At 45.8% G+C, this 21,665-nt stretch overlaps 1 protein-coding gene across 9 annotated transcripts in view; it reads right to left on the bottom strand.

Moving 5' to 3' along the window:
- Positions 1 to 21,665, bottom strand: part of kug (kugelei) — a 235,591-nt gene that overhangs the window by 2,296 nt on the left and 211,630 nt on the right. For 2 of the 9 annotated variants that reach the window (XM_046633693.2, XM_046633694.2), the window contains exons 7-22: positions 17,326 to 17,481; positions 15,891 to 16,001; positions 13,869 to 14,021; positions 13,446 to 13,659; positions 11,225 to 13,356; positions 10,946 to 11,117; positions 10,645 to 10,869; positions 9,094 to 9,117; positions 7,670 to 7,906; positions 6,480 to 7,535; positions 4,345 to 6,386; positions 4,090 to 4,227; positions 1,241 to 3,949; positions 626 to 953; positions 320 to 457; positions 1 to 147 (exon numbers count right to left, since the gene is read on the bottom strand). In XM_046633693.2, coding sequence (XP_046489649.1) covers positions 1 to 147; positions 320 to 457; positions 626 to 953; positions 1,241 to 3,949; positions 4,090 to 4,227; positions 4,345 to 6,386; positions 6,480 to 7,535; positions 7,670 to 7,906; positions 9,094 to 9,117; positions 10,645 to 10,869; positions 10,946 to 11,117; positions 11,225 to 13,356; positions 13,446 to 13,659; positions 13,869 to 14,021; positions 15,891 to 16,001; positions 17,326 to 17,481 — 9,982 coding nt within the window. The remainder of the gene's footprint in view (positions 148 to 319; positions 458 to 625; positions 954 to 1,240; positions 3,950 to 4,089; positions 4,228 to 4,344; positions 6,387 to 6,479; positions 7,536 to 7,669; positions 7,907 to 9,093; positions 9,118 to 10,644; positions 10,870 to 10,945; positions 11,118 to 11,224; positions 13,357 to 13,445; positions 13,660 to 13,868; positions 14,022 to 15,890; positions 16,002 to 17,325; positions 17,482 to 21,665) is intronic. The other 7 variants (XM_046633695.2, XM_046633697.2, XM_046633696.2 and 4 more) reach the window with 7 other exon arrangements.

A 21,665-nucleotide genomic window follows, 5' to 3' on the forward strand; every position in this document is an offset into this window, starting at 1 on the left:
TTGGTGGTAGCTGATGAGTGTTGGACTCGTTGCTCTCATTGCTGTGGAAGCTCGATGAGTCTGGAACTTCGCTGCCAGGAACCTCCGTGATGTTAGGTAAGGGGTTCTGACTTGGCCTGACCCAGTCTGAACAGTCCCAGTGATACCCTAAAAGCATTGCAGACAACAACTGTACTCTGAAAGATTACATGCAGATTTTACTACCGCAGTGCCGCGTAATAGCGTGAAAAGCAAAGAAATCGAGTGGTGGAAAAAAGAGTTTTCTGCCAGGCAAAGCAATTCCCATTGATAAATCAGGCAATCGGTCCAATCCACTTACCACCTACTATACGGGGATCGTCCTCAATTGAGGAAAGGGAAGCTATAGACGTCCCTTCTGCGTGAGGCCCCCGTCGGGTGTTTAGTAGAAGTCCTCCAGCGGTCAGCTCTGGTACCACTGGGCTCGCTCGTTTCAGGTCTGTTAGTGCACACACAACGACACGCCGGTGTTAATGGGGTTCGCGTTCACTGTCATACCACTGTTCGGAACTTTCAAGAATGCCACAGAGAACCTTCGATGAAAGCTATCCAGCAGACCCATCATGCACTAAGCAAATTAAAATAAAAAGCTACAACCGGTACTCACCGTTCTTGATTTTTGTTGCATCGGTAATGAAGGATGCTAAATGCATCTGTTCCTGCCATGTCGGCTTGTGCAAACTGTCCGTGTCGCTGCCGGTGGCATTTCCGCCGACAGGGTTTGATAGGGAGGGAGGAGGTAGCGGAGTGCTTCGATTGAGGTTTCTGAGGTAATCGGGTGGAAAGTTCTCCAGTTCGTCGCCTGCACTGCCATAGCTTCTCAGGGTGTCCAAATTATTCAGGGCTACAGCAGCGGAATTGCTATAGGGAGCCGGCTCATTGTTAGAACTAGGTGTGTAGGAAGCGGGGCGAGGAGGACATTGGGGAGGTTCTCTCTGAAACGAAATCACACGAAAAACCTTAAACTCAACGAAAGGAAAACCACACTTTCACTAAATTGTAAATCAGAAATTATAAACCAGCCAATAGCAAACAAAATAAACTGCACTATTGTTACGCAATGAGGGAAATTTTATCAAGTAATAGTTGTAAGAATCATGCTATACACACACACACACACGCGCACACACACATACACACACACACACACACACACACACAAATACTATAGATATGTGACGATCACAGCTACATAAGCGGCATTAAATTCAAGTTCAATTACCTGTATCACTTCCAAGTTACTCAGCTTTGAACTACGCTTGAATTCGTGTTCGTGCGGTCTTGCTGAATTCAGGACAATTTGCTTTCGAGTCTCGTTGTTTATATTGTTGGCTCTTGCTCTTGTGCGCTTCACTCGTATTCTCCGATAAGTGAAAATAACGATAATCAATAAGAACAAAACAACGAGGATACCAATACTGATCCATATCAATTGTTCCCAAGTGATGTTAAAGTGACTTGATATAATCGGCGTCGAGTAAGCCGGATTTCCACAGTTCAGACCAGTCATGTTCGGAGGACAAACGCACCTGTACGACCCCACTTCGTTGATGCAAGTACCCCCGTTGGTGCAAGGCCTAGTATCGCACTCGTTTATATCCGTTTCGCACCGTTCTCCCGTAAATCCGTGGCACTTGCAGATTGGGCCGTTGTTCCCTTCTTCGCAAACACCCATGTGTACACACGGATTTGGATTGCAATACTTGCCGTATTCGCACCTTTTTCCACTGAGGTTTGCGCCAGTGCAATCGCACTTGAAATCTCCACCTCCGGCAACAATTTTACACCGACCGCCATAAAGACATGGAGACGACGCACATGGGTCTGTGTCGACGTCACAGACTAAGCCCACAAATCTCCCATGGCACTGACACTCGTAGTGATCGCCTCCCAATTCCTTGCATGTTCCGCCATTTTGGCATGGTTGCGAACCGCAGACTCCTAATGGCACCAATGTCGTTGCAGGATCACAGCTGAACTCCACGTTTGCAAACCGTTTCAATACCGCTACGCTGCTGGCGCCGCTCATGTGCAGAGGGACGGATACTCTTCCGATTCTTACGTCGTCCATGCACCCGTAAAATCCTCTTTGCACGTCCTCGAAGCCCAGTATTGATGGATGCTGTCTCACTTCGGCACCCAGGTATAAATCGTCGGACTGAAGATTGAGTATATCATTAATTCCTGGGGCTGCGCCATGGGCTACATGCTTTCCATCGACGGTAACCCGCGCGTTGTTGTTTTCTCTTTCAAGCTGAATATCGTGCCACTGCCCGTCACTCACATAGACACTGCTCACCCTGACCAAACCCTCCCCGCTGCCTAGGTCAAATCTATACTGCACAACCCCATTGACCACCTCCAAAATATTATAGTCTATTTTCCCAGCCGCGTACATGAGATTTCCAGTCGGTTGCACAGTTCTTATCCTCAGGGAGAGACTCAGTCTTTCTTCGATTGTATGTTTCGTCAATGACTTGTCTATTTTGTAACGAGCGTAACTCTTCCCACTGAATGAAATTGGGTTTCGAGGGATGTAGCAGGACTCGTCGTGACACTTTGATATGTCAATGTCACATGTCTGGCCAGCGAATCCCTCGGGGCATTGGCAGGAGTATCCTTGAAGAGAGGAATCTGGTACGCATACTTTGAAATTCGGGCATGGATCTCTCGCACACTCGTTCACCACAACTTCGCAGTGACTTCCGGCGTATCCTTCCCTGCAGCTGCATTCCATCTTGTGCTTATGACGTGGCGATACGAAACTAGTTACATCGGTAGCGATGGGCAAGAGCTGATTGGGGTCCAGGTTTATTTTGTCGTAACACTCTCCATAAACGCAGTAGCCCTTGTTGCATTTGTACCTCACGATCTCCTCAACCACAAGCTTTGTAGATTCTTCCAGTTCCTCAATACGTTGATTAAGAGCTTCGCGAATGCTTTCCGACGAGTAAAAACTCACAGCTCCGAGCATAGTTTGGGCTTTTCGAACAGCAAATAAAACGTCAAGATCGTTATGAACAGCCTGGCGGGTTGTTCGAGATTTGATAACATTCGCTTCATCGGTAGATGGCTGTACGCTTATTATTATCACTTCTTTGAGTCTGCAGTTCATTGCGTTACGCACAGTTCTGACGAACCCTTTACGATGGCTGAGTATAAAATCTTCGGGGCTGACTTCTCGGAATCTCACTATCACCGAGTTTTCCAACATTTTTTCTGAGATCAGCTCTACGTTGACATTCACTATTGAATACGAGTGAAATTTGCCGTCCGTTACGCTAACATTAACTTTGTATTCGCCAACGTCCAACCTAGGAAGCGCTACTAAGGTACCGTCGACGCTATCAATTTGGAACAAGTCGGCGGTGGGGTTCGGGGATGAAGGTATTAGACTAAAGGCCAGTGTGTCATATGGGTCTTGATCCGTCGCGTGAATCCTGCCAATTGTTCCACCTGGATACTCATCTATGTAAGAATTGACAGTGACTATAAGAGGCGTGATGACTGGCGGATATTGTGATTCTTCGATAACTTTGATCACCACCCAGGCATCGGAATACAACGGGGGACTTCCATTGTCGAAGACTCTGACAAGTAAGAGGTACTTGTCTTTTACTCTGTTATTGAATTTTGTTGCCGTCCTCAAAGTTCCGTCTTGCTCTAAACGGAACGAGTCCCCTTCGTTTCCAGATTTGAAGTCAAACGTGTAGGGTTCAGCATTGGGTGATGTATCTGCATCCGTTACGATAAACTTTAGTATAATGTGACCAAGTTGTTTATCCTCCTGTACTACAGCGGTGTAATTCGATTGAGCAAACAATGGGGGATTGTCATTTGCATCGGAAATCTCAATGTTGACCATCACGAAACTCATCAGCATTGGAATCCCATTATCTTTCGCATGGACCTCCAACACGTAATTGGATATCTGTAAATTTGAACCAAAGCAGGTGGAACTAAGATTTTTTGTCACTTCTCAAGATTTCGCAATACCAGGATATTTGAATTTGAATACTCGCATAACAGTTTAGATTTTTTAGTCAATGAAGTCGATGAATAATAACAAACCATTTCTCGATCCAGTAGAGCTGCGACAGATATATACCCAGATTTCTCATCGATAGCAAACTGTTTTTGTCTATCTCCCCGTTGAATTGAGTACGACACGTTTCCATTCTCACCACTGTCCAAGTCATTTGCATATATCTGTAATCGCATTGAAAAAATTTAATAATCCTTAAATGTATGTAAGCTCTATACTTTGAACGGTAGAATTTTACACATCGCCAGACTTCAACATTGATATTGTTGAGAATTTTATACCTGTAATATTTTGTCGCCAATTTTAGCATCTTCCCTGATTCGAGCGCTGTACGAAACTTGACTGAAGGCTGGGGCGTTGTCGTTGCTGTCAGTAACGGTAATATTCACAGTGGCATGATTGCTTAGTGGTGGAACGCCGCCGTCGATTGCTTGAATAGTCAGGAAATAATCTCTAGCTCGTTCGTAATCCAGTTGTTCGGCAATCGTGATGACACCAGTTTGGGTATCAATTTGGAACTTTTTGTGTTCATTGCCACCTACTATGGAATAGTAAACATCGGCATTGACTCCGGTGTCTTTCGACGTGGCGAGAACTCTTGCTACTTCAGTGCCAACGGCATCGACTTCGGGAACACGCGCAAAGTAAAACTTGGAGGCAAACTCTGGCGGGTTGTCGTTGATGTCTTGAACGTTAACTATCAGAGTGGCAACGCTGAAGAGTTGGGGTGTTCCCTGGTCGACTGCTTGGATGCTGACGTTGTACATTGCCTTGGTTTCCCTATCCAGTGGCTTGGCCAGAGTCACGATGCCGCTGTCTGCAGCGATCAGAAAGTGTCCTTCGGCAGAATCGATAAACTCATATTTCACTTTTCGGTTTATACCGATGTCATCGTCTGTTGCGTGAACCTTGGTGACCAGCGTGCCGACTTCTACATCCTCAGGAAGGGTAGCGCTGTAGGATTGCATTGTGAACTTGGGAGCGTTGTCGTTCAAATCGGATACCAGAATTTCCAGCTGCGATGAGCATTCCCACGCAGGCTTATCCCTGTCCTGAACGTGAGCGGTGAGCGAGTATTTTGCCTGTGTTTCTCTGTCCAATTGGCCAACCGTTTTGAGTACCCCGTTCTCTTTGTCAAGTGAGAATTTTTCATTGTTTTCACCGGTCAGGTAAAACCTCAGCTTAGCATTCGGCTCGTCATCATAATCAGTGGCCAATACTGTGAGTACATATGTTCCAGGATGGGATCCTTCGGATAAAATCTCTCTGTATCGGTAGCGCAGACAATAGGGAGGGTTGTCGTTAACGTCGATAATTTCAACTCTCACTTTCGTTTTGCAAACATATTTACCGTCAGTTCCAATCACGTCAAGCTCGTATTCACCAATCATTTCCCTGTCCAAATTCTTCGCGACGTAAACTTCGCCCGTAGATCTGATCTGGAACTGTGATCTGGGATCACCCGATGTTATGTAGAACTCGACCGGAGTTTTCAGATCCTTGTCCCGATCGGTGGTGAGGAGTTTGACGACAACGGTACCGGGCAAAGCGTCTTCTTTCACGACCGCGTCGTAATTATCATCAACGAACATAGACGGATTGTCGTTGTAGTCCTTCAGTTTTATGTTGACTGACGTCCTCGCGAAATGTCTCGGGTTTCCATTGTCAGTTGCGACGACCTGGAACTTGTACTCGGACTGTTTCTCCTTGTCCAGTTGAATCAGCGTTGAAATCCACCCTGTGTAAGCGTCAACGGTGAACACGTTCGCCAGTTCCCCGATGTCGGATCCAAAGGAATAGCGGACCTCGCCGTTGCTGCCCAGATCATTATCGTGAGCAATTACTTTCAAGATCAGTGTACCCTCGTCAATATTTTCGGCAAGACTTAGGGTGTACGGATTGCTTTCAAACATCGGAGCGTGGTCGTTCTCGTCCAGTACTTGAAGCGATATCTCGGCCAGTGCCGTTAGGGGTGGGCTCGAATCGGTTTCGGCCAAGACTCCGATTAAATAATTGTCCTTGATTTCACGATCCAACGGATTCGCCAGCGTTATTTGACCATTCGGGTCTACTATAAACGGCGAGGCGCTCTCGGGGCCAGATATTATTCTGTATGTGACTGAGCTGTTGGTAACGGTCCTCAATCGAGTGATAGGCGTTCCAACAGGCGATGCCTCCGAGATGAAGAATTTATCCTCCTTCCGTTCGAAGAGAGGCGGAACGTCCTGTGCACCCATTATGTAAACGTATAGAGGAACGTCGGCATGGTGGGAGATTACTCCTCTGTCTTCAGCCCTGATGAACATTTGGAACAGTTGGTTTCCTGAAAAATAAAATTGTTCGAAGTTCGTTAGTATAGCTTGTCTCGCTGACTCCGATATTTGAAACGAATGAATGATCGTCTCGTATTTCTTACCCCACGGGAGAGCACTTTTCTTCAGGAACAACGCGCCGGTGTCAGCCTTGATACCGAATAGATCCATAGCGTCAGAGTTCTGCTTTTCGTATATGGAATACTCGATCCTTGCGGCATCGTCTTCGTCTGCATCGAGAGCCTTGACCTTCAGGAAAACTGTATTTATCGAGAGATTGCTGTGAATAGTGGCTTTGTACTCTTTGAGAAGAAATACCGGCGAGTTATCATTTTCGTCCCCGACTCTGACCCTGATCATGATAAATCCCGACTTTCCACCACCGTCGGTAGCCATGACTGGAAGTTCGTACAGTTTCTGATGCTCCCGGTCGAGTTTCTTCTTGGTAACGATTTCCCCGGTCAATTTGTTGATGTCGAACGTTCCCTTCATCATTTCAGAGGGAATAGAGTATGTGACGATTCCGTAGTCTCCGAAATCCTCATCATCCGCGATCACATTCGTTACCAGCCTGCCAGCGAGTTGATTTTCCAGCACAGTGACTTCGATCTGAGGATTGGGGAACTTCGGGTTGTGTCGGTTGGCGGGTAGTATCTCAATTTTCACTCTAGCGAAGCTGGTGTAAACTCCGTCGCTCACGGAGACATTGAGCATGGTCATTTTTTGGTCCCCAAAGTTCTGCATGTTGATCAGAGAAATGATTCCTGTGTTTGGATCGATCGTGTAAGTCTGTTGATCATTGCCACCGACTATCGTATAAGTCAAACGCGACTCGTCTACGTAATCCTGATCACCTGCCGACACGACGGTGACAAACTGGCCGCGTTCTGCATGCTCGGACAGGGAAGATGTGTACGATATTTGCTCGAACACCGGCGGATTGTCGTTCATATCAACGACAGTCACCCAGACGTGAGCTGTGCTCGACAGGCTTGGAACTCCCCTGTCCGTCGACAAAACGGTAAAGTGATGGGAGCTATGCCTTTCGTGGTCCAGTGACCTCTTCAAGTAGATTACTCCCTCCTCCGGGTCCATGTGAAAATACTCCTTGCTGTTTTCCGTGTCATTTTGTATCGCGTATCGAACCTGCTGGTTTATACCTGTAACGTAAATCATTCGGAACATGTTTCAATCCTTGACAGGCTTCCCGGTACGTTCCACCGCGAGGATGGGAAAAGGGCTCGCAATTGGGCGAAGGGATAGTGGGGGAAAAACACCAATTCTCTATACTCGCCTGTGTCATTATCCCGCGAATAAACTCGCAAGATTGATGTTCCAAATGGCGCTGCCTCGGATACTGATATGTTGTAAGAGTCCTGGGTAAATTCTGGAGGGCAGTCGTTGACATCCAATACCAGGATGCTAACCAGCACTTCGGCAAAGACACCGGAAACGCTGTCCGTTGCTCGTACCGTCAGCTCGTACTGTTTTTTTTGCTCGTAATCCAGTTCATCCACCACATAAATGACACCTAATTTTTTGAATAAAGATTTGTAAGCCCGAAGGGTGATCTAGCCGTAAATACGTTAGAGAAATTGACTGTCTTCTATTTACTAAAATTTTACATGAGAATAAATGGTGCGACTATTTATATGGGGTGGCCATTCCATCTCGCGTCAATTTCTCTAACGTTCGATAGTACTAATGAACGCATCCGTGTATATGGGAAGAGTATATAATGCATAACGCCACGACGCCATATAGTGCAATTTTATTGTTATGATGCTCGAGATCAGATAGTGTCATGCAATAATGCGCACACCATGGTCCAGAATGTTATGCAGACAGTGGTCCAATGGTACTTATTACTATTTAAAGTTATGGTTGAATGCTTGGTGAGATGATTAAACTTCGCTAAAAGTATAGAAAAAATTAACACCTCGGATAGAGGAATAATAAATTCTATTGGTGAATGAACAATGTTTTGGGATATCGTGAAACCAAAGAAATGCATGCAATGTCGGAACCGGTGTCACAAAGCACGTGATGACAAGTGATTATAACAACATACGAAAATACGTAAAAGCATGTAAAGCAAGCTCTGACGGAAGAATATTATCCCCAACATCAGATCATCTCTGAGTTAGAGACGAAACTGCTCAGACGGAGGAACAATGATAGTTTCATCGTATGCAAACGATGTGTTTGCGATGTAAGTAACATTTGACACTTTTTTTTCAGAGTAACTTCAGATGTCACAGCCCGCAAACGACGTAACGAACCTTCGTATGCATAAAGTTTTTCCAAGAATGACGCAGAAGTTGAAGGGGATAGATAGTGGCTGCAGTGCGTGAGGTTTCATGCACGAATACAATAAAACAAATCGACGTTTGGAGTGCTTGTAAAAAATGAGAAGAAAGAACAGTACCCACGCATGGACGCGCGCACACACACACACACACACAAACACGCCCAAATGAACAAGTGATCAACGTGATAAATTGCAGCACGAAGCCTATGTACATATTCATTCGCTATACATTGCTTCTTATGAATGATATTGCTTGTGGGAAATGCTTGTATAATTATTTTTTAAATATCTATACGATAAAAGGAGTAATCAATCATTGTTAATTGTTTCATGCAGAAAGCAATGTAATGACGAAAAAATAACAGCAACACAGCAGACTGGATATAACTGGTATGTTTTATACTCACAAGGACCATTGTTACTGTCGGGGGCTGCGAAACAGGGAGATACAACAAAATTTTAATTTCCAAATCGAATCAAGCACTTTAGGGGGTTTTCAATTGGTGGGGGTAAATACTGCACAAGTGTGTACAATTATTTATGTGTTGGTCTTACATATATTTCACGTATTAATAAAAGTCATGTAGATAAGAATTATTATTATTATTATATATATATATATATATATATATATATATATATATATGTGTGTGTGTATATATATATATATATGTATGTATGTATATATATTTTTTTTCTTTCAAACGCTTATTCATTTTGTAACGGCTTCACAAAAATTCCAGGTAGAATTTATACGCGTCACAGTAAAACTCAGTCCATTTTGCTGAAAAGGTTCTACTACGAATACAAAGAGAAATTTGCGTTTTAACGACGCAATTTCAAATACACCGATAGGTACATCCAGGTTCGAAAACTATGTCAATCCCGTTTTTCGTTGGAAAGTAATATAAGGCAGAAAAAAGCACGTCGTTTCGCGTGTAACTGAAATGGGAAAACGATAAGTCGATACAAGCATATCTCGGCAAAATTTTCGGCAGTAAGCAGATTTCTAGAGGTCTGATCCCCGGCCTGGAAATAGTTCATATCCTGACGATCGACGTAAAGAAAAAAAAAGACTATAATTCAACTTTTACCGCATTTTATATGTTCATACATTGATGTACGAATGGATTTTTGCAAGACAAGCATTTTCGCAAAGATCGTCAACTAATTTTGTGCATTCATCCGGATTTCTATTTTTTATTTTGTTTCTTTTCAATCCTGAAACATCAAAATGAAAATTGAATCTTTTGTTTTAATTCTAGACAAGCGTTTCCCGGCGCCCGATCAAAAGAATCGAAATAAATATTATCCCGATGCTACAGTTTTGTTATAGTGAAATTGGCAAAGCATAGGCCGTTGATTCTGTCACCAAATAACTACTTGTCCCATAGCCAGAGTTGCAGTGTAAGTACAGTCGGGGGTTCTCAAACGATCATCTGCGGGACTGGACGGGACATTCGTGTTAAAATAATATGTTTTCTACGCATAAAGTAGGTAGGTATAAAGATTTGGAATGTGTAATTAGCATATCCTCAGCACCATAACACTAACGAACCGAGGAACACATCACGACACAGCTGGTCAAAAAATATTTACATTTTTTACTCAGGGATAATATTCTGGATGGATATTTTTTGATTTCTTCTTCTCTGTTTTCGTGTTTTTCTACATCAATAGGAAACTTGTTGAACTAGAAGAGCAGATTTTTTGAAAAGTTTGCAACTTTCTAGAAGGTGATGAACTAAAACGAAAAACTTCCTTCGCTGCCCTATTCGGAGAAATTTTAAATGGTCCTAATCTTGGCTCACATAATCAGAGAGTAGCGGATTCAACAATTTTTCCCAATATTTTAGTCCAGAATAAGTCCCTCAGGATTGGGATTTCTTTTGCCACAAACGGTGTTAAACAATACATGCTAAGGAAGATTTTTTTTTTCTCGTGAATTGCGAACTCACCAGTGTTGAAATCCAAGGCAAACTCTTCATAGTCGTTGCCTTTAACGATGCTATATATAAGCTTTCGACTCAAAGGTGACTCGGCCTGGATCGAGAGCGCTAACGGGGAATGAACTTCTATGCTTTCAAGAACGCTGTCGGTATAAAACTGTTTATCAAATACCGGCATCGATCGATCGATCACTTTCACGTTGACGGGCACTTCTATCGAACATGGCGTTATCCCTGAAAGTGATTCACAATTATGCATTCGCTTACCAGCCAATTGCTCTATGCAATTACGTTACACTCGTTGACTCACCTCCGTCGTAGGCGGCAATCATCAACTGATACTCCCGGTTGTGCCCTTCCAGATTCTGTTTCAACGATATTTCACCCGTTCTTCTGCAAACTTTGAACAATTCTCCATGACCTTTCTTCAGCTCGTAACGCACTTCTCCATTTTCACCGCTGTCCATATCAATCGCGTGAACCTTACAAATGGTAATTAAGATTACATACGTCTGTTTCTGTGGAAAAATGCTGACAAACTCTGCGATTCACACGCTAATTCGGCTCAATATTGACAAAGTATTCTTACCTTCGTGATGGCGTCGCCCTTTTGGGCATCGACGGAAACGACGGCGTAGTACGGCAGATTAACGAACATGGGGCAATTGTCGTTCATGTCCAAAATAGTGACGTTCACAATGACGTGAGCGACCCTCGGTTTTTCTCTGTCGGGCATACGGCTCATGGCCTCGATGATTAGCTCGTAATTGTCGCAAACTTCGCGGTCGAATCTAAGCCCCGTGGTCCTGATGGCGCCGGAAGTTGAGCCGATTTCGAACATCTCGGTCGGATTGAGTATGGTGAAGACGACGTGCTCATTGAGGGCGCTTCCCAGGACGTTGACGACGGCGACGGTGGTGACCTTAGTAGAGTTTTCGAGAATGGTGCCCTCATATATGCTCTTCTGGAACACAAGGCCGGAATTCTCCGACTTCTCGACGACGACGTTGGCCTGCGTGATGCTCGAGTACTTCCCATCCGACACTCGGATGTGCAACAAGTAGTTCGGCCTGAGCTGGTCAGGCTTATCGACCGTGATGATCCCGGCGTACTGATCAATCGCAAAAACGTGCCCCTTGTTTCCGTCGATTATGTCGTACCTGAGATTTGCACTTTCGGAGCTGTCCGGGTCGCTGGCGTTCACTCTGAGCACGGCGACGTTTTTGTAAGTCGGCAGTAGAAGCGTTACGTTGTAATCGTTCCTGGTGAACTTTGGGGGTGAGTCGTTGACGTCGGTAACGTGAATCTTGACCGCTGCAATGGTCTCCGAGGAGAGCCGCGGCTTTCCGAGATCGGAAACTTTCACGTGGAAGGCGAACTCCGGTACGGTCTCGTGATCGAGGATCATTATTGTGCGGATGGCGCCGGTGCTCGAGTCGATGCGGAAGTACTTCCTGGGCAGGTCCTCGACTATGTCGTAGTTAAGCAGAGCGTTGAGCTCCGAATCGGCGTCTTTGGCTTTTATTACCAGCGGCGAGCTGCCGTTGGTCAAGACCAGGGAACCGATCGAGGCCCCCTCGCTGATTTCCCCACTGTAAACGGCCTGCAGGAATCTCGGCGCGTTGTCGTTCTTGTCGAGAACGTGAACGACCACGTTGCAGGTTGCGACAGCCGCTGCCATGTTCGTCGCGGCTATCGTTAGGTTGTAGAACTTCCGCTTCTCGTAGTCCAGCTGATTCTTCGTCGTTATCACACCCGTGCTCGGGTTCACGAAGAAGGTGTCGTCTTCGTTGCCCCTCCTGATCTCGAACTGCAGCGAGGATGTGCTCCGGGCCTCGACGTGCCTCACATAGGTCCCTGGCTGTTGGTTTTCGTATATCTCCGCAGCCAACTCTCGCTGTATGAACCTCGGCGGCGCGTTGTCGGCCATGGTGACCATCACGTGTACCGGGACCGTGTTCGTCAGAGCCGGTGAGCCGTGGTCGGTCGCCTTGACGAGCAGGATGTATTCCGAAGTGACACCGAGGTCGAGCTCCCGGGCCACGGTCACCAGCCCAAGGTCCGGATTTATGGTGAATACGTTCCCGACGTTGCCGGAGGTTATCGAGTAGGTGATTTTCGCGTTATCCCCGCGGTCCTGATCTATCGCGACGACCTCGACCACCGCGGATCCCACCGGCGAAGTCTCGTATATCTTACCCTGGATGATCTCGCTCGTAAACTCCGGGGCGTGATCGTTGTGATCGTGAACAGTGACGATGACCCTCGCGTAGTTTCGCTTCGCCGGTGTGCCCTGGTCTTTGACCATCACGGTGAGCACGTGTTCCTCGGTGGTCTCCCGGTCGAGCGCCTCGTTCAGAGTCATTATTCCCGACACGGAGTCGACGTGGAATATCTCGAGGGAGTCCTGATTCTGGGCCGCGTGAAGACTGTAGAAGACCTTCTTGTCCTCGTCCTCGTCGGTGGCGTGTAGCTGCAGGATCTTCTCGCCTCTCGGCACGTTCTCAGATATGTCAATGCGGTATGTGCTCTCGGTGAATATCGGCCGGTGATCGTTTATGTCGATAACAGTGACGAACAACTGGGTGTACACCATGTTCACCCCGTCGCTTACGCTCACTGTCAAATTGTAGAGATTCCGGGCTTCCCAGTCCAGCCGCTTGGCCAGCAGAACGTTCCCGTTGTCCCGACCGATGAAAAACTCGTCCCGCTTGTCCCCGTCTGATGGCAAGAAGAACGAGAAATTCAACGCTGAGTGCAGTCTACGTACAGTCGGCGATTCGAGCATCGACGCCGGCGTTTGTACCTACCAACAATGTCGTACCACAGGGCGTCTCCGTCTTTGTCCGTGGCCTGGACAAGGGCGACGAGAAATCCCACTTCGTCGCTCTCCGTCACTTCCACGCTCTGGTTGGCCGTTTTGAATATCGGCGGTTCCGCCGAGTCCTTCGGTGCCTCGATCACCTGAACAGACACCCTGGTCTGGTGGCTGCGTTGAGGTTCCCCGCCGTCAACGGCCCGGATCTAAACGATGATAAAGTTTCAGTTAGGGGAGCGCGCGGTTTTCTCCCTGAAATCTCAGGCCGCAGCCACGCGGCTCTGAATTGCGGTAGGACCGACGGTACGGTGGTTGCGTCAATGGGAAGTTTGGAACTTAATTACTTGCTGGTTGATTAGACTGATGCTACTCGGGGGTTGGAGAAGATTCGGTAAACTATTTCAGCGGGGCATACCATGAGCTCATATTCCTGGCCAGCCTCGAAACCGCGCTGCGAGTATACCATTCCAGTTGTTGGGTGGATCTTGAATTTCCCCTTACCCCTGCCCCCCTTGATGCTGTACTGGATCTCGCCGTTGACTCCGATGTCTTTGTCGTTTGCCAGTACCTGGTGATTGCATGGTTTTCATTATTTAGTCTGGTGCTCGGTGCGGTGTACATTTTAAAAGATTGGTGAGACCATAATTGCGAGAGTATCGAAAGAACAACGGTACAGTTTAACCGTTTCAGATAGTGCCAGTTCCAACCTGGAGGACTTTGACTGCCACGATGATTAGTTAGAGAGAATACTGTAAAGTAACCATTTTCAAATAAATCACGTGAAAATCTGTCAAATTTTAAAAGACGATAGAAGCGATGTGACGCGAGGTCGTTTCGTTCGCGCGGCCCTAATATCTACAGACGTTAGCATTCCCAACCGACATGCGATGATGCGACAGAACTTTAAGTGTGTTTATGTGTGCGAACAGGCTAATAATAAGATATCATAGTACACGTGATGCAGGATTTGTAATGTAAGCGTCTTCAGGCGTTTCTATAATCAAGTGAGTGTTTGTATCCTGTAGTATTGAAACGTGAAACTATTATTTCTGTTACGTAAGTACGCTGCACCGGGGACTAGCAGCATCGAGTAGGTAGTTTGGTTCAAGTGCCCATGTCAAGTGGCTGCTCGGCTGTACGCCGGCAGCAGCAGGGACTCTCCAGTTCTACTATTTTGCAAAGTTGCGACGTGCGACTAGCGAGAGGTACCGACACTGTCACTCACACTGTTTCTGCTCGGCGCAGCATCATTATAGGTTTAGATTTTATATACGTATGTACAGATATTTTTGCCGATATTTCGCAGCTGTAGAAACAGAATTTATGGCGTTGTTTGCATGTAGGTGCAACATGTGGCACAGGGCTTGACGAATTTTCTGCAGCGTGCAATGGACTTTCGTTAGTTTAATGTTGAAATAGGTATGTGCAACCAACATGATGATGATGATGATGATGATGATGATGATGATGATACCAATACCAATAACAACAACAGAAACAACAACAACAACAACAAAAAGTTGTATAATCTCGAACATTCGACATTCCCAGGCGTCAAGATATGGCGACAGCCCTGTTTACTATAATGTGGCTGGGCAGCAATAGCATTCTCATACGGTACGTAACAATTTTTGTCGGAATATGATATGTAACGCAAAAATACAGTGATAATTGGGTTAATGACGATGATGATGATGATGATGATGATGATGATGATGATGATGATGATGATGATGATGATGATGATGATGATGATGATGATGATGATGATGATGATGATGATGATGATGATGATGATGACGATGATGACGATGATGACGATGATGACGATGACGACGATGATAATTGCAATAGCGGCAGCAATGCAAAGGTGAGGGTGGCGCGGGTATGAGGAGGAATCGAGTTGTGCAAACAGACGGAGGATACGAGGAGCTAACGGCATTTTACACGTATACGAATTTAAAGACAACTGTGAATAGATGATAAGACACAACGATCGCGAGAATATACAATGTAAGTATGCGCCTGTATCTTTCACGCGGTTTGCGAGAAGACTGAGAAATAAGTTTTTATCGTGCAGGACGAAACGGCCAAACAGACGCCGGTATGCATGAATAACAGCCTCGCAATTCAAGGGAAAGGTAAATAATGCCCCCGAGGTGTGACAGAGATGTAGATCGTAATAACGAATCTCGAGCAGCAGTGTATGAATATCATCGTTTCTGATAGAAAAAGAAACCTACCTAACCATACCTACCTATATAACTTTGATAAGACAGCGAGAGACATATATATAGGTATGTGTTTATACGGCGATGCGTGTAGGTAACGGTATGTATAAATATGCCAGTTGTATGTAGAGATACAGCCATCATCTCTCGCATATCTACTTATTAGGTTTATACGGTTATGTTAGGTACGTGCCAAGCTTCCTTACCCTCAAGAAATGATCTCCTGACAAGCTGTCTGGGCTAAAAGTCTCCCAAGTTCCATTCTCAGAGAACGCATCGACCGTGTGCTCGAGATCCCGTGTTCGATTCCTCGATTTCTGTCGAGAACAACGAGACGTGATAACAATAACTTTCTTCTCTACTTTCTTTCCTCCAATCGTAATGTGTACTATATTTTCGAGAGCTGGACGGCCTGGCACTGCACAACGGATATTATTACATCGCACATCTCGTTGCGATATTCCATTTCTACCGCCTCGGTCATTCATTTTGCCACAAGTCAGCAGCTATAGAAGCAATTCAAGTGCGATAGTAGCAGTGATTTGTTGGACGTTAGGTGTGACTGGTAGAACGATTGTTATGTTAGGAGAAAATCAAATAATCCTCCGTTCTTTGCCACATATTCCTAAAGAATGCGAAGTAGCCAAAAAGAAAACTTGATCTTTTCCCGGCGAAAGTTTGAACTTGCGTAGTAATGCGAAGAAAGAGAACAGAGAGTTATATATAATATTGCAGTCTATGTATACACTTGAGAATTGAGTATGTGTACATAGGCCACGAACCCGAAACCCAAGCACCGTGCAGAGAGTGGTAGTTGAGTTGAATGGAACCGGATCGGACGTAGAAGAGACCGGGGTAAAATCCCCCCCCCCCCTCGCTCCCGCCCCACCCGACCTAGCAAAAAAAAAAAAAAATTTAAACATTGAAATTGACGGCGCAATAACAGAATGCGGGTGAAATGTGTGTACAGCAACAGGGGTTCTTGTTCTTGCGTGTCGATATCGTGTCTAAGGGTTCAGCGACTGTACAGGTGACTCTTGGGTGGGTTTCAGGGGGGGGGGGGGGGGTTTACAAAAGTGCAAGGGGGCGTGCGCGGAATTGCTGCTGGAATTATCCGTACGAAAGATGACTAATGAGAGAAAAAAAAATAAATAAATCCTACTATTATAGACAAAATTGTATGATATCGTCACGTATATCATACCTATGTGTAGGTATAATGCCTCGCAACACTGCGAGATGAATATTGTAAAAGGGATTACATATAATTTTGCCTCAATAAGCGCGATGTTTTGAGGGTGGGTTTGATCAAATGCGGGACTGTCGACGATCGAAATGAGGCTGTGGCTGGGCGAAGAATTTGCAATAAGAACATTATGGCAAAGTGCAGAATCGTTATTGTCGCCACAGAGTTCTGTGCACACATAGATTGTCAAAATTGTACACTATGGTCGATTTTGTACACATAATGCGATTATGGGAAAAATCAAATTATGCACAGGGAATTCAATCGATCTGCGAGAGGGTCCGTCTCTCTCGTGAACTATAATAGTATTTCATATGTACAGTAAAAGGTGTGTAAAAGACGGTTAGTCCGATTTACCGATAGGCGTCTAATAAAATGATGAGTTTTGACCCAACCTGGAACAGTGGCTTTTCGGCCTTGGGAGATCCGGGTATTTGGACGGTGTAGAATTTCTGCTCGAACTCCGGACCATGGTCGTTGACGTCCTCAACTTCGACGACGACCCGAGTTGTCGAGAATAGCGCCGGCTTGCCGTTGTCTTTGACGGTAACCTGAAAGTAGAAGAATACGAATAATTGGCGATCGCAAAGGCGGCGGTACAGCAGCTCCGTGTACGTAAGTTGAACGGCACCCGAGGTTACGGTCGTTTCTGCAACGAACGCCGCCGGTGTAACCGGCAAGCAATTTCCCTCTCTGAATTTAGTCCGAAGCCAGCGACAAGGGGCATAAATCCCGGGTCTCTTGAGACCAGGTTTCACCTACCGGGACGAAATCCTAGCGGCGCGGGGGCGGCAACACGTGCACTAAATTAAGGCATCGTGCGCGACGCGGCGTCGCTCGCGTCACTCCCGCATGGACGCTTTGCACGTGCATAGGTATAGTCGTCGGCGAGGAGCGAAGGCTGAAGAGGCTCCGTCGTTCCTCCCTAAAATCGATTCCCGACGCGTAATCTCTTTATCTCGCATCTATTTACCTGAAACGGGGCGTATAATCTGGGACGTCTTCCCTGAATGTCCGTTGGTGAAAATTTCTACGTAACGTTGTTACCTCTGACGCAATTATGTACGATCATCTCTGTTGTAATATCGTTTCACACCGGCGGGCATCCATCGTCCAGGAATAAGAATTTCCCGAGTCATTTAGCGCAGCGTTCATCGGTCATAGACGGTTAAGTATAATTTTCGCGCAGCCGACGGAGGTTCCAGCTGCAATTCCCCGGCTGCGATCAGTTCGTCGAGTCGCAATATAAGGCACTCGAGCAGGAGCCCGACCCTTCGCGCCAATAATGCAGCTAGCTATTATTGCCCATGGAGAATTCAGCGCGGTTTCCATTCCCATCGTATTACGGACCATTGTATACATGTACCTCGACCTGCATCGCATTCGGAATGACGTGTAGGACTATCTCTCTAACTGCGGATTATCGTACGCATGTCTGAATGGCGGTGAACACTGCAGGTATAAGGCGTATTCACGATGGTCATGATCTGCATGCAGTTATTTCGACTGTGACGATCGGTGCCGCGCAGCGTCGACATCGAAACCCGGATATTTCACGTCGCGTATGGCATTTCACTGTTTCGTAATGTTTCACGGTGTGGACGCTCCTGCCGTCATACTGACACCCTCTCGCACCTCGCCACACGTACCGTTACGCCGGAGTGGTGATTGATGGGCGAACGAACGACTCCGTGAAAGGATGGCCTTCTAAATTTCGAAATTGCTTGGTGGTTTCAGTCTTTACTGTCGAAGGTGTAGATTTTCTTTTTAACCGTCAAGTCAGTCGCAATGAAATAGTCAAACCGTCGAGTCGTCGTCGAGTTTTTCATATGCCGAGGTCCACCTTCACCTACGGCATCAGAGGCGCGATTTTTCTTGAGTACACTTAGTAACGCTCGTATAACACTTGCAACTAACAGTAAGTCACTTTGCTTAGTTTAAAATCATAATTCACAGTTGCACGTTAACGCGACGTCAGACTAGTTGGTCTACTTGTATTTACCAATTTTAAATATACAAAACGATACTTGTATCAGATATATGTTATCGGAATTAAATAAATTACATTATTTTTTAATCCTAATTTCGTTCGCACACATTGAGAAAACACAAGCGAATCAGGAGGACCTACTCTTGCTAACGCATTATTCCGACAAGTATTAAAGTGGCAGCTTCGGCAAATATGTAGGTTTGCACCCTATCGAGGTGAGGATGAGGATACCCATCCATCCAGACGGGTATGGCGGCGTGTGGGCAAGTTCGCCAAGACTTCAGGATCCGGAGGCTCGGCTGTGTTTGGTGTGGGGTGAGTGGGCGGGCGGGCGAAAGTTACATCGCCCCCGTGATTAAGGGTAATGGGTATGTTTCGCTTGCCCGATTCTTCAGTCTGGGACCCCAATAATTCCGCAAGCTCCTTCGCCGTCGGGTGGGATGAAGTTAACCGTTGTGTGTTGGACGGGCACGTGTGGCGTACGACGAGGACAGCGTCGCTCGAGAGTTCCCGCTTTCGTTGCGGCGCGACTGTTGCCGGATCTATGGATCTCTTATACGTCCCGCATCTCGAGACCTGTTCGAACGCCGAACGGGGACATGAAATTGCCGGACCACATTCAAGAGCCTTTGGCTGCCTCGGGGCTCTGTGGCCTGCAGGCTTTCTTGGGGTTAGAAAATATTTTATAAAATCCGAGGGTAATGGAAAGGAGAGAAAAGAGAACGGCAAAAATAAGACTCGAGTCAGGACGAGACGAGTGGATTGTAATTAAAAACAGGAGGAAGGAAAATTAACGGAAAAGAAAATTTAATCAGGATAAAAGAAAATTAAGACTTCGTTAGGTTTTATATTCACGATGACGAGAGACGAAGAAAAAAAAATCTTACCACCTCGCAGCGTCGGAATTTCAAATCCTCAAGGTTTTCATTTCGGTACTCTTTTAGATGAAATCTCCACACGATCTTTGCTCATGGGTACGAACCTTGTACCTATAAGGCCTATAATGATACCAACTGTTCAATTAGAGAAGCAATTATATCAAGATTCAAAAATTTTTCTTATGCTACTCAGAGCATTCATGATTTTCTCGAAATTCCCTCAATACGGAAGCATCGGTTTCTCGTTAATTTCGGGTAATGATCGCCGTATGATGGCCGAGTGCATCAACCTCACCTCGATGATTAACTAACGGATTGCTTGCAGTGAATAAAAAATACCATGAAATGAAAATACCTGAAAGATTTAATTCGGGGTATAAAAATAATCCAGGTATACATAACATCCCTTAGCTCTAGTCGGAGTCTGAAGAAGAAGAAGAAGAAGAAGAAGAAGAAGAAGAAGAAAAAGAAGACGAAAGAGAAGAAGCGTACTGGGAATGAATCTTCCTCCTGGCATTATCGAGAATTACGTGCCATAAATTTCTTGTGCGCGAGGATCAGAAATAGCCAGGAGTGAACAAAGCCAGTTATAGTCTAGATAGAATGGATCGTCTTTAATTTGAACAGGCTCTGCAGTGGCGAGGCTTTATGTCCCGAGGAGCTGTATCGTACATCGACCCATACCGTTGTCGACTAATGGCCGGCTATGACACGCACGGAGATTGTAACTTCACGAGAGGCTTCGCTGTCGCACAGAATAGTGCATAGGTAATCGGACGAAAGACCCGATATTGTACTTTCCCATGTGAAATGCGCCAATGCGCCGGCAGCTTCACCTCTTCACTCCGACCGCTCAGTGTGACATTGTACAGGGTATAACAAAGTTTATCTAATGCTGCGTTATAGAAAACTCTCCAGTCGAGAACAGGATGCACGCCGCGTAAGCGTTTTCCGATTTTCAGCTCCAGGCTAAATGGGACATCCATCTCCTTGCTCCTGGGTGCCCGGCTTTATCTGGCCAAGCCATATTGGTAGGCCAACCTCTAGGAGCTGCTCCATCCCAAACTCCGTTCCTTAAGTCTCTTTACCTTAAGTCGACTGAAATACCCAGCGGAAAGCGGGCGCGACTACGATTCAAACGAATCTTGCAGATCTTTGATTATAGCTGTAGGAAATTGGCGGGTGCTGGAGAAACAGTGTTTCGACTTCCAATCTCAATGTGACGGCAGAAAAGAGATGGGAAACCGAGGGGCAAATTTTCGGTCCGAAGCACCTACTCGCACATCGTATTTCGATACTTTCGCGTAGGCGCTGAAAAACGAGGTACGATATTTTACTACTGTTTCAAGGCTTCACCTCAGCAAAATTGCAATATCAGCTGTCGGCCGTTTCACAACTTTACTTTGGTAGAATGTAGAAGCCGTGAAGCTTGGGACCGATATTAGCCAGCATTGAGAAATGGTTGGAATCACGCCGTAATTCAGTTCCGATGTTAGTTGTTTTCTCTGTTTGGTGGAAAAATCCACTTGCTAGATTAATGAGAAAAAACCTGATCACGTCTATTGCAGGTTCTGGGTTGTTGACACTCAGTTAAAATCATTGATCATCAGCCACACCGCACATTTCGGACCTTTTACAAAGAGATTTTTCAGCTGTCAAAGGCCTCTCCCGTCTGATCGCGAGTCTGATTTCCGTGTTATCTGTTTATGTATACGAAGTGAAATTGTACGGCAGTTTTTATGCGAATACCCCGCGTTTCCTCGTCGCTCTTTCAGCCCCAAGAGAAAATATAGGTATAATATTATATATTTTACGATCTTATTTAATCTTCTACTTCGATTTATTCTCGTCATTCGTTTAACCTTCA

This window comes from Neodiprion pinetum, chromosome 6 (genome assembly GCF_021155775.2).
Source record: "Neodiprion pinetum isolate iyNeoPine1 chromosome 6, iyNeoPine1.2, whole genome shotgun sequence".
Classification (NCBI taxonomy): Eukaryota; Metazoa; Arthropoda; class Insecta; order Hymenoptera; family Diprionidae; genus Neodiprion; species Neodiprion pinetum.